The sequence below is a fragment of the Phoca vitulina genome, unplaced genomic scaffold (assembly GCF_004348235.1).
Source record: "Phoca vitulina isolate PV1807 unplaced genomic scaffold, GSC_HSeal_1.0 scaffold68, whole genome shotgun sequence".
NCBI lineage: Eukaryota > Metazoa > Chordata > Mammalia > Carnivora > Phocidae > Phoca > Phoca vitulina.
This window is the reverse complement of record NW_022589771.1, coordinates 7984090-8000371: the sequence shown is the minus strand read 5'-3', so window position 1 is coordinate 8000371 and position 16282 is coordinate 7984090. Positions and strand designations below refer to the sequence as shown.

Genomic DNA, 16282 nt, shown 5'->3' with positions numbered 1-16282 from the left:
CCTCCCCACTGGCTGCCCACTGTCCCTAGCCTAGGTGCCTCCTAGGCAGACGGCCGGCTAGGCTCCGCCTGCAGACGCCCAGCGTCCACGCCAGTCCCGCTCACGTCGTTCCATCTTGGATTCCAACTCAGAGTCTGGGAGAGCCGGCATGTCCAGCCACTGCCCGTGGGGACAACGCCGCAGAGCCTGGTCCCGACACGGCCCCAAGGTCCACCTCCAGACCACGCAGCCAGTGGGAGGGCACCTTCCCGCCGCGTGTCCACAAGACATCTGGCGAAGATGAAGCTATTCTTCCAAAGGGGGGGTGCCCCGTCAGGCCCGACGTGTTAATGTTTGACCATGCCCGAGATCATTAACTCAGCGCTAACCTAGTGACTCGAGGGCCACGGGGTGGGGGAAGTGTGCGTGCCGCGAGGCAGCCGCTGCTGACCTGGGCTGACCCTGCAGAGCCAGGGACTCAGAGGTCCGCCGTCCTGAAGGAAGTCGGAAGTGCACACCGCCCACCCCAGTGGAAACGGGTGGCCCCCGGGGTCCCCTCCTGCCTGCGAAACACCAGCGGGGGAAGGCTCCCACATCCTTCTCTCTTCAAGTCACCTGAGCCCGTTCCTGGAGGAGCGAGGGTGACCGGAGCCCCCGTAGGCACCCACAGCCAGCAAGGGGACTCAGGGGCTTGGTGACCCCCAGATGAAAGCAGCCATCCTCAACCCTCCACATTCAGGGACCGACTTCCAAACGGGGTCGGCCCCAGGGGTAAGGGAACAGTAGCAGGGGCGGTGGGCCCCTTGAGCCTCTAGAACGCACGCAGCAGGCCTCTCCCCGTGGCTGGGGCAGGGAGTCCGTCAGCGGTCCCGTGCCCTGAGACACAACCCTGTGTGAGTGTGCAGGGCACACACGTGACTGCGTGGGGGGCACGTGTGTGAGCGTGTTGGGTGGGAGGGAGTGAGGACCCCCACACCCCCGAACGGGACACGCCCGGGGACGGAGGGAGCGGCAGCAGGAGCTGAGTGACCGGCAGCCTCCACGCAGACACCGCAGCCCACGTACCGCTGGCGAAAGGCTTGGGAATTCCAGAGGCGCGGTCACCCTGAGCGGCCCGGCGCCCCTGCGCCTGAGGGAGACCGTGATGGGCATGGCATCTGCTGTGTCCTGTGAAAGCAGGTCCCCGGCCCGGGGGCGGAGAGGCCTGGCAGCCTGCTTCCCGGAGCTGCCTGGAGGGAGGGTCTCGAGTAAGAGGGCACCACGCGTGCCGCTGACGGTAAAACGGCCGGAGCGTGGACGCAGACCGGGGTTTGCCCCCGATGACCCTTGTAGGCGAGTTGGGAGCCTTTCCTCATCTGGCGGACATGGGGACGGAGCTGCGGCGCGGATCCCCCCGGCGCACTGGGCCGCACCAAACGGCCTGGCTTCCAGGAAGGAGGGGGTGCACCAGCGAATGGCCCCCCACCCCACCGCCCCTCTGGGCTGGGCTGGATGGAGGGTGTGGGGAGCACCAGCCCGCAGAGGCCCCAAGCCCACCGCCGACAGGTGGAGGGGACAACTTGTTACCGCCGCTTTGCCGCCCTCGTGCAGGCTGGGCCGCCGCGTCCTGTGCAGTGGGGCTCCCTCCACTTACGACAAACCCCGGCCAGGTGACCACCCTGCTGCTCAACCTGCCCAGACTTGTGCTTCCTGGGACAGCTGTCGCCATGTCCTGGGGCCGACGCACAGACCTGTGTGGCCCCTCCACATGCGGTACGTGATTTACAGTTTCGGTGAGGGGCGCCTGGGGGGCTCCGTCGGTGACGCGTCTGCCTTCGGCTCAGGTCATGATCCCGGGGTCCTGGGATGGAGCCCCACGTCGGGCTCCCTGCTCGGCGGGGAGCCTGCTTCTCCCCCTGCCCCTCCCCCATTCTACTTTCTCTGTCTCTCTCTCATACAGATAAATAACATCTTTAAAATAATAATAATAATAAAATTTCAGTGAGGACGAACATAAGGCCTGCAAACACTTCCCAGGACAACGTCCAGTCTTGCCCAGAGCCTGTCTGTCTGTCCATCTGTCCTCAGGGGAGGCCTCGGAGGGAGCTGAGCACCCCAAGCTCAGGTACCAACACCCCCAGGACAGAGCGGGAACCAGCGCGGGTACCCCGGGGGCTCGCGGGGAGCTGTAGAGGCCAGGCCCGCAGTGTGGGGGGCGCACGTGAGAAGCAGGGATGAGCCATCATCCAGGAGAAAGGCAGGACCTGCACGTGGCACGGCAGGAACCAGGCCATGGGAGCAGGGCCCACACGCGGCCACGCCCAGCTGCCAGCTGAGAATGTGGCTCCCCCAGTCCCTGGGTCCCGGGAGCCGTGGCCCCTGCTCCCCGAGTCCTGCACCGCTGTCTCGTCCCCCACTGCTGGCCCCAGAAGGTTCCGGAGGGCGGCGGGAGTGGGCCTTGGGGAATGCCACCCCCGCCCGCCCGCCCTAATCCTGTTGCTGGGATACCCGCAGGGGAAGAAACGCAAGCATGCTGGATTAGTGTCTGGACAGCACGACCTCTCCCCTCCTTCCCAGATGTGATGGGGACCGAAGTCGCTCGGCGTTCTCAGCTGAGCAGGGATCAAGGACGGAGCTGTCAGGGCACCTCGTGGGGACAGCCCTGCAGCGCGAGGGCCATGCACAGCCTGCTCCCGGGCCCGGGGAGCCGCCTTCCTTAGCAATGACAGAGCTCAGGTTGTGCACCCAGACGCCCCTTGCACACGCGGGACAGTGGGTTGCTGCCCTGCCACCCACAGTCCCTGCTCAAGAACGCGTCCAACAGGGGCTCAGCGTCCAGCCGGCCCCCTCCTCCCCTCCCGCCCCCCAGAGCTCGAGGGGCCGGGGGTCTCCTGGACGCCCAGAGGGCATGAGGACCTGTGGCCATGCTCTCTCTGAACATCCACTTCCATTTTTCTCCAGAAGTTGGTTTTAATTATTTGCGCCCATCAGAGCATCTAAACAACCTCTTGTTTTGAGTCAGAACCACGTGGGCCCAGGCCACGTAGCAGATTAAATGACCCGTATGTGGAAACTAGCCTCAGTGGGCACTGCTCCCAGGACGGCCTCCGGGGACGGGATCTGCGGGGACGCGGCGGGCATCCCACCTCCCCTTCCGTGGACCCGGGCTGTGTGGCCTCCAGTGTTGGCTGCAGTGCTGATTCTCTTGCATACGTTTACAAAATGAAATAGTCTTACAGGTCATGAACGCTGCACAGCACAAGCATGGGGACCCAGGCCCCTTCCCTCAGCGCGGGGCCTGGCGAGGCTCTGGGAGGGCCCGCCCACCGTGGGTTCCACCCAGTGGCCCCAGGAAAGCCGGAGCCCCAGCAGGCGCCCCCCCGAAACGTCACAGTCGGCCGCTGGTTCCTGACATGGCACAGGCCTCTCAGGGCTGGCCCCATCCCTGCACTGTGTCGTGGGGTCACAGGCCCCGGACCCCAGCACGAGGCAGAGACTCGGCGACGTTGGCGACGTGGGCAGGCGTGGGCATGCGCGCCCTGAATGCGGCTCTGGCAACCCAGAACGGGGCCCGCCCGGCTTCGGATGCCCGTCTGACCTGCTGGTGATGTAAACAGAGGAGACAGGACGCGTGGGGGACCCTGCTGTCCTCATGCTTGTCTGATGGAAGACAAGAGAGCACGCAGCTCCGTGGCTGAGACTGACACCCATCCCGCCAGGAGGACAGTGGGAAATCCTCCAAAAGAAGGGTTTGGGATCCCAAAGGTCACCTGTCCAGCCATTCCTGGACACGACAGTGCCGAGCAGGGTCTCTTAACGGACTGGACGCCGGACCCCCAGGGCCTGTCTCACGCAGCTTCACGCTGTCCAGTCTCACGCGTGCGCGTCACGCCTGCTGTTCCATCGAGGAGAACGGACACACAGACGATACCAGGTGACTTTTCTTCCCCAGCACGCTTGTCTCTCCTTCATGTATGGACGACACTGTGGATTTTCGTTACGTGACGGGGTCACCAGCACGAGCGCCACGTCCAGCCCCCGCTCACGCACGCACTGGCCGGGTGTCAGGACGGACGGCAGGCGGAGGTCACTGCTCCCGGGAGGCGGAGGGGTGTCCAGAGCAGAGCCGCATGGCTGTGGACGGGGGCGGGGCTGTCGCGCGGTGGGGACACGTGCGGACGTGGAACGAGGCCGTGGCGCATCCACCATCTGCTCTCCTGCAGACCATTCTCCTGCCCTCGTCCCTGGGTGTGACGCAGCCCGCGGGGGGCGCAGCCTCACCTGGCCCCGCGGGACGGAGACGACACGCCCCCAGCTCCTGGGTGATGAGGTCAGTGAGGCCTGCGGCAGACGTGACCCCCAGAAAGGGCCTGGAAGCCACGGGGGACAGCAGCGCCCCACAGACATTTGGACGCCCCGGCCGGGGGCCCAGGCCTGGTGGGACCTGGCGGTCTGCTGCCCCCCGAGGACAGGCTGGCACACACAGCAGGGAGCCCGCACACCCCGGGAGACCCCGTGACCCAAGGCCCCGGCTCACGGAGGGGAGCTCACGGCCACAGGACACACACAGCTCGGGCGGCAACGGGCCGAGGGGCGGCCGGCCGCGGAGGCAGGAGGAAGACAAGGACGTCGACGATCTAGCTAAATAGAAAAGGAGGCGCGTGCAGCCGCAGGAGGGTCTCCCGAGGACCCCGCCTCGTCTCGGTGCCCCGCCTGGGCTTCCGGAAGCTCAGACTCACGGAGAAAAGAAATCGCAACCAGCTGGGCAGGTGCGGCCGGCGGAGTCTCAGCGCCGCCTCTAAGTGACCCCCGCACACGCAGTCCCGATCGCCCACGGAGCCCCTGTGGAAAGCGCATCAAGGAGCTAGAACCTTTGTTAAAAAGACGAGGGCAGAGGTCAAATGAGATGCTTCCAAACACGTACAAACACACAGTGAGTAAATCCTGGAGCGCTACATCAACCATCGTGTGAGCAGGAGGGCCGCCTGTCAACCGAGGCAGTGAGGCCCACGGGGGAGACCGAGGCAGGAGACGGTTTGTCCAGGCGGGGGCTGTGGGACTTCCAATCGAGCCACAGGTCTGCGTGGCAGGGTTCAACCAGTAATTGTTTACTAACTAGTTAGGACTCAAAATCCAGTTTAACTAGGACTTAGACCGGAGCACAGGTCCTAGGCTGGGACCAGACCACAGCGGAGGATCGGCCTGGCCCGGGGGCCTCCGGTCTCCCATTGTATGAAGCGATGCCACCCCCACCCCACCTGGGGAGGAGCTTCACGCCCTCCCCTGCGGCCCCATCTCGTGGCCGCTCCTGACCCGAGTGGGGCCTGCAGACCTGCACAGAGGCCCAAAGACGCCTGTCTGCTTCTGAGAGCCCGGGGATGGGAACTCTGCACCCCCAAGTCCGTGGCCCAGCCTGCAGCCCCTCCCCGGCACGGGGCAGCCCACAGCACTGCCCAGAGGACACAGAGCCAGGCCTGCGGGAGCCCCTCGTCCTGCCTGGATGTCCCCCACATTTGCCCCATGTGTGAGGTCCCAGAAAAGGCCACTGTGCCCAAGAACGGGTTAAGGTCGCCCATTATTCGGGAGCAAACAAAAGCAGCATTAGGAGGTGTGGCCAGTGTGGCCCCTTCCTGAGCAAACCAGTCTCCACGCGCACCACCCACCGGGTCTCCATGCACTCCCGCAGCGGCGTCCAGATGACCCCGGACACATGAGCGTCAAGTGCTCCCAGACGGCTCAGTGCACGTCTGGTCAGCCCTCTTTCTACGGGAGGCGGGGGTGGAGCGAGACGGGGCCCCCAGTCCTCTGCCCCCGGTCAAGCTTCCCACCCCCTACATGCCCACTGCGCCCCGAGGGCCCCTGGTCAGCCGTTCCTGGGTGTGTCCAGGCCCCTGGCTGTTGCCCAGGGCACGCGGGGCTTGTTCTGCTGGGACGGGAGCATCCCCAGAGCTCTGAAAGGCTGCTGGGACGGGCCCATCGTGGGTGTCTCTGGGGGGAGTCCTGGCCCAGGAGGGTAGGTGTGCAGGACAGGGGAGCTGGCCCCCAGGGCCTGAGGGGCAGGAAGCACATCCCGGGGGCCCTGCACAGGTGGGGGGACCGGGGTCTCACATGGACACAGGACTCTGCGGACGAGAGGCCTTTGCAGGGACCACGAGCCCGCCCCTTCCTGGGACCGAGCGCGGGGCTGGGCAGCGTCCTGCCGCTGCAGGGACAAATCGCCACAAGGCTGGTGGCCTAGAGCAGCACACGTTCAGTTTCTCACAGCCATAGGGGTCAGAAGTCCAAAATCCATGTGTCAGCGAGACTGGGCTCCTTCCCGGAGGCTCCAGCAGAGAATCCGCTTCCTGTCATTTCCTCCAGCCGCACCTGCATGGCCTGGCTCGCGGCCCCTCCACACCTGCAGAGCCCGCCGCCCCGCTCCCTCCGACGGCGTCTCCCTGGTCCCTGGCCCTGCCCCTCCTGCCTTGTTGGGATGCCAGGATTCACACGTCCTGTGGACTGGGACGTGGGTTTCTCTGGGGGCTGACCACATATGCCATGGGATGCAGAAGTATAAAGGAGGGATTTGTGTCTGGATTCTTAAGTGGGGACGTTAGGTGTCCGGAATGCCGGGGTGCCATCTCCCTCTCATGGGTGGGCGCCGCTGTTTTCGGGACGGGGACGGGGGCTTCTGCCCCCAGAGCGAGGGGCCATCCACAGGGGGCCAGGCCAGCGGCCAGAGTGCAGGGAGGGTGGCCCAAGTCTGTTTAAAATGTCAGATTTCCCCATAAGGACAAGAAAGGTTGTGTTGGGATGGGCGCTTTTTCCTTTCTGGGTCCAAACCTCCAGTGGTATTCTTAATTATTTTCACAATAAGAGGTTATGAATGAGGAACATGGCAGATTCTGAGCCAGCCCTGGCTAAGCCAAAAGCCCTGGGGGTGCAGGCTCATTTTAGCTAGAAAATGCCCCGAGGAGGGTCCCTCTCTGTGCCCAAGACAACCAGAGGTCACTGCGGACAGAGCCTGCCGCAGTGGGCACATGGTGACCCCACAGCAGACGAGGGTCAGCCTCGAGACCGGAGGAGGCCAAGCAAGAGCCAGGACCTTGCCACAGGGCAGGAGGGCCCGGGGCCCAGGAGGGGCGTCTGATTGCAGAAGGGCCCCCCTCCTCCCAGGGGCCGAGAGGCTGAAAGCGGTTCAGCACCAGGCGCAGATTTGCTTAGGGTGGCGGGAAGCTGCTTAGCTGAAATCATTACTTATGTAGAAAAAGCCTCTCCCCGCCCCATCGACACCTGGCTCCAGGGGCACCTGCCGGCCTGCGATCCTGTCCTAGAGCATTTCCCAAGGGACCGCAAGTGAGGGGAAGGTGTGTGACCGGGGGCTTGCAAGGCAGCGTCCGGGGGCCCCGGGGCTGGAAGGGACTTCACCTCCCTCGGGACGCAGGGTAGGGGAGAGGGCCGGAAGGTGAGCGCAGGCCGAGATGACAGATGACAGGAAGGGGGCCCAGTGTTCTCCCCGAGCCCTCTCCAGACGGCTCGACATCAGGCGCGGTCCAGATTTACAAGCACAGACGGGCCTGGGTCCAGGAAGCTCCTGGCTTGCTCGCCAGCTCGCCGAGAACAAGAGACTTTCTCAGCGGGAGAATTTTTTTTTAAAGCAGCAGCCTAATAACAAGATCCAACAAGCAGAGGCAGGTCCGTGGCCCTGATCCCTCCAAAGGGACATGTGGGTGGGCGTGTCTGGCCGGCGGGGCAAGAAGCCCCGAGCACTCAGGGGCGCGGGCGGTGAGAGGGCGGCTTTGTCTAATATAAACCATCAGCTCAGCCCACCGCCAAGCAAGAAACGCAAAACCACGTCCCAGTCATGGTGCCCCCCGTCCCTCCGCCCAGGCCCTGCCCAGCCCGCTGGGTGGAAGCCGTCCCCATCATGGTCCCCAGAGCTCAGCGAGACATGATCAGGACCCATCCCAGAAAGCCGACGTGTGATGTGCACTCCCTGAAGGAGTGTCCCATTAAATCCCACAGAGCCCCACGGCCCGCTCCATTTCACAGTTCACACACAGAGGCACAGAGAGGGTGAGTCACCGGCCCAGGGTCACACAGCGCTCGGGAGCAGCTCTGGGATTCACAGCTGGGGCCTGGGCTCTCACGCATCCACGAATGCCGAGTGGACAGCCGGCCCTCCACCAACTGTTCTTTCCAAGGACTAGCCCGCATCCCACACCCACAAAGGCCGAGCGAAGGCCTTAGCAACTAACACGAAGCACGTGGCCTCCCATGTGCCCTGCTCACCCACACGATCCTCACTACGCTCCTGTCCTGCCACGCGGCCGAGCCCCGGCGTGGTCCCTGCGCTCGGGTCCACCTCTAAGGGAACAGGTCATAAAAACTAGGGAAAAAAACAACTCCGTGCCTCGAGAAACAGCACGGGCCCAGTGGAGGCTGCCCACACTGTAGGAAGTACGCGAGCCATGCATCTGCAGCCGCCAGCCCGAGCAGGCGAAGCCGTGAGGACCACGCGTGGCGGAACGTGGACACCGGGAGCAGGGGAAGCGATTCGGCCGGTCCGGGCTCCTGCGTGTCCACCTCGCTGGCAATCGAAAACTTACAAAGTAGAAAGAACACTGGAAGGATTTTGCCCCCATATGTCGCATTAGCCAGACTTTCGAAGTGACGGCGTGTGGCCCTGGCGGCTTGGGCTGGAACACACAGAGACTCACGCCGTCCGTCCGGAGGGACACCCTCCCCTGCCCGAAGGCCCCCAACCACAGCCCCACACTCAGCCCGCGCCCCGGCCAGGGGGCTCTCGGGGAGAGAGCCGTGACATCACAGGGCGGAAGGAGGCTCTCGCCGGCCTGGGAGACAGAAGTCCCCACACGGGAGACACGCGGGGCTTTACCTTCCCGTCTTTCTCGGCAGGCAGGGCACCTTACACGCAGAAGGTACTCAAAAATGCACATAGGAAACAGGAAGCCAATGGATGAACGGACAAGGGGCCAGGCGGCTGGGCTCACCCGGAGGGACCCAGCAGAGTGACCAGCGGGGCCTCGGCACCCAGGGCCTCCCAGCCCTGCACCAGCCAGCCCCCCGCCTGCCCTCAGCCCCTGGGCCCCCAGCCGGGAAGCAGCCCAGACACTGGCTCTGGGGCTCCACTCTCTGGGGCAGGACAAGGGGCCCACCTCGGCCTCTTTCCTCCCCCGAGCCCACTGGTGGGTTAGGTCTCTGCCACCCAGCCAGCCCACCGAGGGTCCGGGGACGCTACCCCCTGTCCCCACATGCCCCCGCCCTTCCTGACAGCACAGGGTGGGGACCACACTCTCCACTGGGCACTGAATCCATGATTCCTTCCAAGATGAGGTCCCTGGTTGTCTAAATGGAAACATGGAAAAAACGTCTCCGTTCATCCTGGAGGCGTAGGGCGTCTGGACTCAGGCCCCGGCAGAGAGCGGTGGGCCCAGCCTCCGACTCCGAGCAGATGAACCCGCAGCTGCACGAGCCGGTCACGTTGCCGGGACAGGGACGTTCGCTTTGCACAGGTAGGCGCCAAGAGGCGGTGAACCCGCTGCTGAGCCGCGCCCTCCCTGCACCCCCTTCCCGTCAGCCTGTCACCCCAAAATAGGGGGGCGCCTCCCACATTCACGGAGGACAGCCGTGTTAGCAGGCTCTCTGCAGACAGAGGACGCCCAGCTGTCAAGGGCCAGCACCAGCTCGAGGATTCCCAAACTTGGGTGAAAAACAGAGGACGCCTAATGGTGACTGATTCTGAATCTACTCAAAGGAGCAGGGTAAAGCCAAGTACTTCAGATGAGAATCAAACGAATGTGTGGATAAAATACGGACGTAAACAGCACATGGCTGCCGCAGCTCCAGCCCGGGCCCCGCCCTAGGTGCCACCAAGCTCCTGCGGCACACGCCTCCCCTCCCATCACCTGGCCGGCCCTCCTGAGCCTTTGGCTCTGGCCTGATGTCCTCTCCCAGCAAGCCCCCTGCGAAGGCCAGCCTGGCCCGCGGGCAGCGCTCTCGCCCACCCCAAGGCCTCCTGGCCCTCCAGAAACCAGGCGTGGCCGACAGCCCCGCCACCACCCAGCCCAGTGCTGGGGGCCGCTGCCCTGCGTCCCGGGGATCAGCCCGGAGGGACCCCGTCTGCCGGCAAGAAATCCCAAAACGAGGTACACGCCTGCGAACAGGTTCTCCCTTCTGGGGCCGCAGGCAGCCAGAGAGGCCGTGCTCGGGCTTGTCGGCGCCGGAGGTGCTGGGGAGGCAGGATGCGCTCCTGCAGGCGTGGCGGCCGGGGCACTCCCCTGCCCTGCAGCCTCCAAATTTCGTCTGACTCAGCGCACCCGCGATCAGAAGCTCCTTCTGACAGCCATCCTGCTGTGGCCAGACCCACCAATCCAAACCACGATCAGCCCGTGGCACAGCCGGCCACGAAGCCTGCACATACTGCCGACACTGGGAAGGGCTGGGGGGCCGAACAGAAAGGGCCCCCGGCGGGAGGTCCAACGTGTGGCATAAAACCACGATGTACATCATATGCAGCGTGTGGTCGAAAGACGGTTTGCAAGATGACCACCTGCTGCTCACAGCACCCTGGAAAGACTCTTTGTGCCACCGGGGAGGGAGGGAGCCACGGCGGCGAGGTGAGGCGCCGAGCAGGGTCTGCACACACGGCAGGAAGGTGGGGAGGGCGCCCGGAGGCCCAGGCATCCTTGGGAAGGAGCCAGGGCCTGGCAGAGGGCTAGTCCCAGACCCCGAACCCCAGGGAGGGAGGCCACAGAGCCGTGGAGGCCCCAGAGGACACTGTTCTCATTTTGCTGCGCCATTACTGTCCAAATGTACCAAAGTTAATAATTTGATAAGCACACCAAACATACGTTTTAATTTTCCCAATATTTTACTCCTCCTCATCAAGAACAATGTCAAGTTTCCGGGAGTTTTACCCACCGGGTCCCGTGATGTCCACCTCTCCCGGCTGAGGCCTGAAGCATGGATGGCGGGTGCTCAGCCAGCTGTGTTCTCTAGAGAGGGGCTGCCATCTCCAGGCACGTCGTCCGCTCGCTCCCGGAGAACAGTGACCCAGAGCCTCAGGACAGGGAGACCAGAGTGTAACATCTGTGACCGGCCCACACAGGCACGGGGTGGCCACACCTGGACCAGAGCGGCAGGGGCGCACGTGCCACGGGCAATGGCCGCCCACCGTAGACGGAGCCAGGGCTGGGGGCTGCTCATCAGCCAGACCAACTCGCTCCACGCCACACCCCCATCTGACCCCTGCGAGCTGGCCAGAAGGCGGCCCAGCCCTTCCCAGCGGGCTCAGGCCATGAGAAAGGAGGAGACTCACTAGACATCATATCAGAAGATGGGTTTTGCCCCGTTCAGCCAGTCATCGGCTATGAGGTTCTGGGGAGCCTCAGGCCTCCCCTGGAAGGTGCCGGGTGGAAAGGGTCTCCAACACGTGTCCATCGCCAGGCCCTGGAGGGTCCCCCTGTGCCCTGACCTCGGCAGCGTGGAGCATCTAATGGATCCCCTTTTGGGGGGTGGGTGGACAGCAGCTTCCTGAGAAGCAGGTAGGCCAGCCCCAGCCCTGGATGGAGGCTGAGAAGTGGGGCATCGAGGAGACGCCTCCCTTTAGGCTACACATGGACTACAGCTTCCCCTCCCAGCCCGCCTGCCCTCTGGGGCCCCGGGCCTGTTCTCTGGGCAGCGTCACCTCCCACACCAGAGAAGGAGGGGGCTATACCCCGCACCCAGGGCCCCTCCACCTCTCCCAAGGGCCCAGAGAACCAAGCCTTTTCAACAATTTGGATGAAGGGAACTAAGCACTTGTGGTGGAGAGAGAGCATGGGTGTGTGCGTGCACATGTGTGTACATGCATGTGCATATGCATGCATGTGAGTGTGTGGGCCTGTGCCTATGTGTGCACCTGCGTGTGCGCGCATCTGTGCGTGTACTGTGTGCATCTATGTGTGTGTGCATGCACACAGACATGTAAGTATGTGCACACGTGTATCCGGTGAGATGCAGCGAAGGTGGGGGGCAGGGCTCTCTGGATGGGGTCAGTGTCGCTCTTTCTAGGTTTTCCCCGCACAGACTTTCCCCTCTCCTCCTTCTTTTAAAGGAAAACAGGAGTACCCTGAAAAACAAGTTTTGCTGAAATTCAAAACTATCTTATGAAGTCCCGCACCCGAACCCTGAGACGCCCCTGAAGCCCGGCCACAGCCTCACCGAGAGCCAGGCCCTAGAAACGGGCCACCTTGGACGAGTGTTTCCCATCTGCTTTGGTCCAGCGTTAACAGGGCACCGTGGCCCCAGGATGACACACACCCACAGACACGGGGGCCCCCGGGTTTGGGCTGTGTCTCATTCAAACGAAGCCCCTTGGAGGCCCACCGAGGGACCCTGAGCTTCCTACTGGAGTCCTAGTGGTGAGAAGGGCTGGGCGCCCCAGGCCCAGGGCAGAGGGGCTGACAGAGCCAGGTGCCCAGGCCAGAGACAAGATGACCTGGATGGAGACCAGGGTCCTGGGCACCCTGCAAATGCCTGCCACACTGGGTCCTTCTGCCACAGCCCCAACTCTGCCGTACTGCTCACAAACACCTCCGGGGCGTCCGTGGCCACTCCAGCCCTCGTGAGTCCACACACCTCCAGCAAGAGAGGAGGCCTGCAGGCAGAACTGAGCCTCCGAGGCCACAGACAGGCTCGGCCCGTGGACCCCCCCCCAGGTGTCTAGTTACGGGGGGGTGAGGGCACAAGCTCCATTTATGACCATCAGAGCCACAGTGACCAATCCTTAGACAAAACAGCAAAACACTCTTTTTTTGGGGGGAGGGGGGAGTCAGGTGCAACACAGAGACATGGAAAAATGCATCATTTTTAGTCAGAAAAAATGTGCAAATCAGCAAACTGGGCCTCAAACCTTTAATTCCCAAGGACGATTTTTAAGGGTTTCTAGAAGAAATTGAGCCTCTGCTAAGCTAGGATTTCACACACATTGAGTCTTCTCCAATACACCTAGAGGGGGCAGTTATTATCCCATTTCAAGGGGACTTAGTCCCAGCAGGGGTGAACCCCGTGCTCCCCACTGAGCCCACTTCCTGCATTAACCTCCAGGATGCAAAAAGACCTGCATTCCACCGGGGGCCCTCCTTCCTTCCCAGAGGACCCGAGACTGTGGCAGCCCCAGGGCAGCCACAATAGTGGTCGGGACACTGAGCACACACGGTGGTTCCCACCCGGACTACCCGCCCCCCCAGAAGTCCACCTTAAGCCCAACACCCTACCCTCAGATCTCAAGATTGCATCTCACCAAAGCTTACTGACATAACATTGTATTGTTTCCACTCTGTGGCTAAGAGCCATCAACCCTGATTTCCTCCCCTTTGATTACGAAGTTTCATAAACCGGAGGCTGGGCGCTCCCGGGTCAGATTAGAGAGGAGGCGTCAGGCTTACAAATTCCAGCACATGCAGCCCTGGGCTGGTCCCTGTGGGTTTCACAGCCGCCCGTGCAGCCGCGGGGACAGTCCCTGAGGCCAGGACTCACAGCCCCCAGCGGCGCTGGGCGCTTGCTAAGAACCCAGGGGACACGACGCGCTGTAAGGCAAAACGTGTCCCCCAAACGTCCCTGGAGTTAACTCACATAGAGGAGGAAACAACAGGTGCTGCCAGCTTCTCTAGTGATCAGGAGGCAGTTACTTTTTACAAAGGTCTATGCTGCTGTCTACCCAGGTAGCTACGCCTACTGGAAACAATGAAACAAGTTAGAATTTCTCTCTCTCAAGTCTGGCCCTCCTCCCTGGCCAGCTGGGGCCAGCAGGTGTGTCGCTGCTTCGGTGACCAAGTCACATTCTCCCACGTTCACGCCAACCTGAAGAGGCTGTTGGGGACGAACGTCCACACAGCATTGCAGCTCTACCTGGGACAAAACGCCAGACTCCCTCGGGGTGGGGGGTCCCCTCGGTGACTAGCACGGCCCGCGCCACCTCCTCCGGGGCCTTTGTTGGCCCAGTTGGGAAGACAACCTGGCCGGCCGCGTGTTTGGGGCCGGGGTCCCAGGAGCTGGCCCAGGAAGTCTTAGCGCGGCTGGGACGGCGGCCCTGCGCACAGTTTGCGGCCCACGCGGGAAAAGCCGAGGGTGCCGGCCAAACAGCGGGCTTCTGAGCATTGTTCCCGGCCGCGGGCCTGGCGCTCCGCCGCATCAAAGGGGACCGCGCGCAACCCGACACCCTGGCGGGCGCGGGGACACAGGCCTGCGGCCCGGCGGCGCACAAAGGCTGGCCCTGGGAAGCCCGGGCAGCTTCGCCTCAACAGGTTGGAAACGCAACGAGGGCGCTCGGCGCTGCACGGTCCGCCCCGAGACCTGCCAGGGCCCGCGCGCGGTCACTCCCGGGCCCGGAGGCGCGACCCACTGCGGCCATTCAGGCGCTGGGAGGGACGAGCCCCGTGACGCTGACACAGGCCCTGCGGGCCGCCGGCGGATGACCTGCGTCTCCGGAGCCCCCGCGCGTGGAACGGCGGCCGCCACCACCACAGCCCCGGCCCCTCGTTGGCCCTCCGCCCGCAGCGCGGTCCGCCAAGCGCGCCAACTTCCCCGCCGAGTCGCCGAAGTTTGGTCACGACGCGAGGGGCTCAGGAAGTGGACGGTCCCCACTACCCCTCGGCCCAGCCGGGTCTCCGACCAGCGGCGCGCCGCGGTGGCGCGAAGCTCCGCAGCCTAAGAATGAATGGCCGGCGCGGGACCCTCGGGACACACGGCCTCGGCCCGACCCCGTCCCCCTCCTCTCGCCCCCCGCCGGCCACCTGCGCGCGTGGGCAGAGCCGGGCCGCCTCCCAGGACCGAAGCCGAGATGCGCTGGGTTAGGGCCGCCGCCGCCTGGACCGGCCGGAGACCCGCACCAAGCCCGGCTGGCAGGGGGCCGGCCTGGCGAGCCAACCTTCGCGCCCCGCCGGGTCTTACCTGGCTCCGCGGAGGCTGCGCGGACTCCGAGCAGCAGGACCAGCGGGGCGAGCACGTCCAGGAGGCTCCGCGGCCGCGGCCGCAGCCAGGGCCACCTGCGGGCGACAGGCCACAGGCCACAGGTTAGAGCGCCATGCGCGTCCACCGCCCGCCCGTGCGCCCCGCTGCCCCCGCCCGCCCCACACCTCGGCGCCATGCTCGGCGGGCCCGACCGTCAGCGCCGCGGATGCTGCGCGCTCCGCAGCGGTGCGCCCTCGGCCAGCCGCGCTCCGGCCGCCGGGTCGGGCAGGGGCGGGGCGGGGCGGGGCGGCGGGGCGCAGGGACGGGGCGGGCCGAGGCGGGGACTGAGCGGGGCGGAGCCAAGGGCGGCCGGGGGCCACGGGACGGGCAGGGGAGGAGCGGAGACGCGGCGGGGCGGGGCCGGGGGCGGCCGGGGGTGCCCGGGGCGGGGAGTACGCGGGGACGAGCTGGGTGCGGAATGGGATGCAAGCCCGGAACCGTGTGACCCGCCTCTCCCCCGGGTCCTGGCTGTTTCTCCCCGCGCCCGCCTTCTGTCCCCTGCGCTCGTGGCCCGCCCGCGCCCCCGCCCCCGCTCCCGAGGGAGCTGCCTCCCGCCGCCGGCCCAGGCTGCACGTGGGGTCCCGGCCTCCAAACCGGGCAAGGTCCGAGGATACTCAACGTGTCCAGCAGGCGTTTCTTCGGGGAGGCGGGCAATTTGAACAAAACCGTTTCTTGCTGGGGACTGCGGATGGAGGAGGAGGAAGCTGAGCTCCTCCTGCCCAGCCTCGTGGGCCACGTGGGCGCAGTGGCCGCGTCGTGGCGGCCCCCCAGCCTCGCTGCCTCCCAGGGCGCGGGCCCAGGACGGTAGCGCTCCCCCGAGCCCCACTGTGCCCTCCACCCTGTGGAGTCCTGCCCCCACTTTACAGAGGGACGTGAGGGGTCAGGGAGGGACAGTGAGAAGGCCACCCCGCGCCTCCCTGGTGCACTCCTGCCCCCAGGAACTGGCCTAGAGCGCCCCTTTCCCCTCTGGGGTCCAGCTGCCCCTCACCAGAGCCTTCCCGGGCCCCCTCCCGGAGTTATGTCTTCTGCTTCTCCGGCCACTTCCTCAGGCCAGAGCTCCAGAACCCTGCCAGACTGCAGGCCTCCAGCTCCCTCCGGCAGGCTACTGTGCCCATGGGGTCCTGCCTCAGAGCCTCCCAAGTCCCCTGCACTCAACCAGAGTTCCTCATATCCGACTTCCCAAAGTAAACTGACATTTCCCTGGACCCCACGTTCTCCCAGTTTGCAGAAAACAGGGCCCCCAGCGCCACTGCCTTTGGCTTAGTAACTTTTAGCTAAAAGTTCTGGATTCACCCTCCTCCATCCCTACTGGGTCCTCTCCAGGTTGAGT

The 16282-nt window shown here is 64.6% G+C and overlaps 1 protein-coding gene across 1 annotated transcript in view; it reads right to left on the bottom strand.

The window, feature by feature from the left end:
• COL18A1 (collagen type XVIII alpha 1 chain) overlaps positions 1-15151 on the bottom strand; it is a 92998-nt gene extending 77847 nt beyond the window's left edge. The window contains exons 1-2 of the mRNA XM_032392586.1: positions 15078-15151; positions 14893-14987 (exon numbers count right to left, since the gene is read on the bottom strand). Coding sequence (XP_032248477.1) covers positions 14893-14987; positions 15078-15088 — 106 coding nt within the window. The 5' untranslated portion in view covers positions 15089-15151. The remainder of the gene's footprint in view (positions 1-14892; positions 14988-15077) is intronic.
• Positions 15152-16282: the final 1131 nt, after the last annotated feature.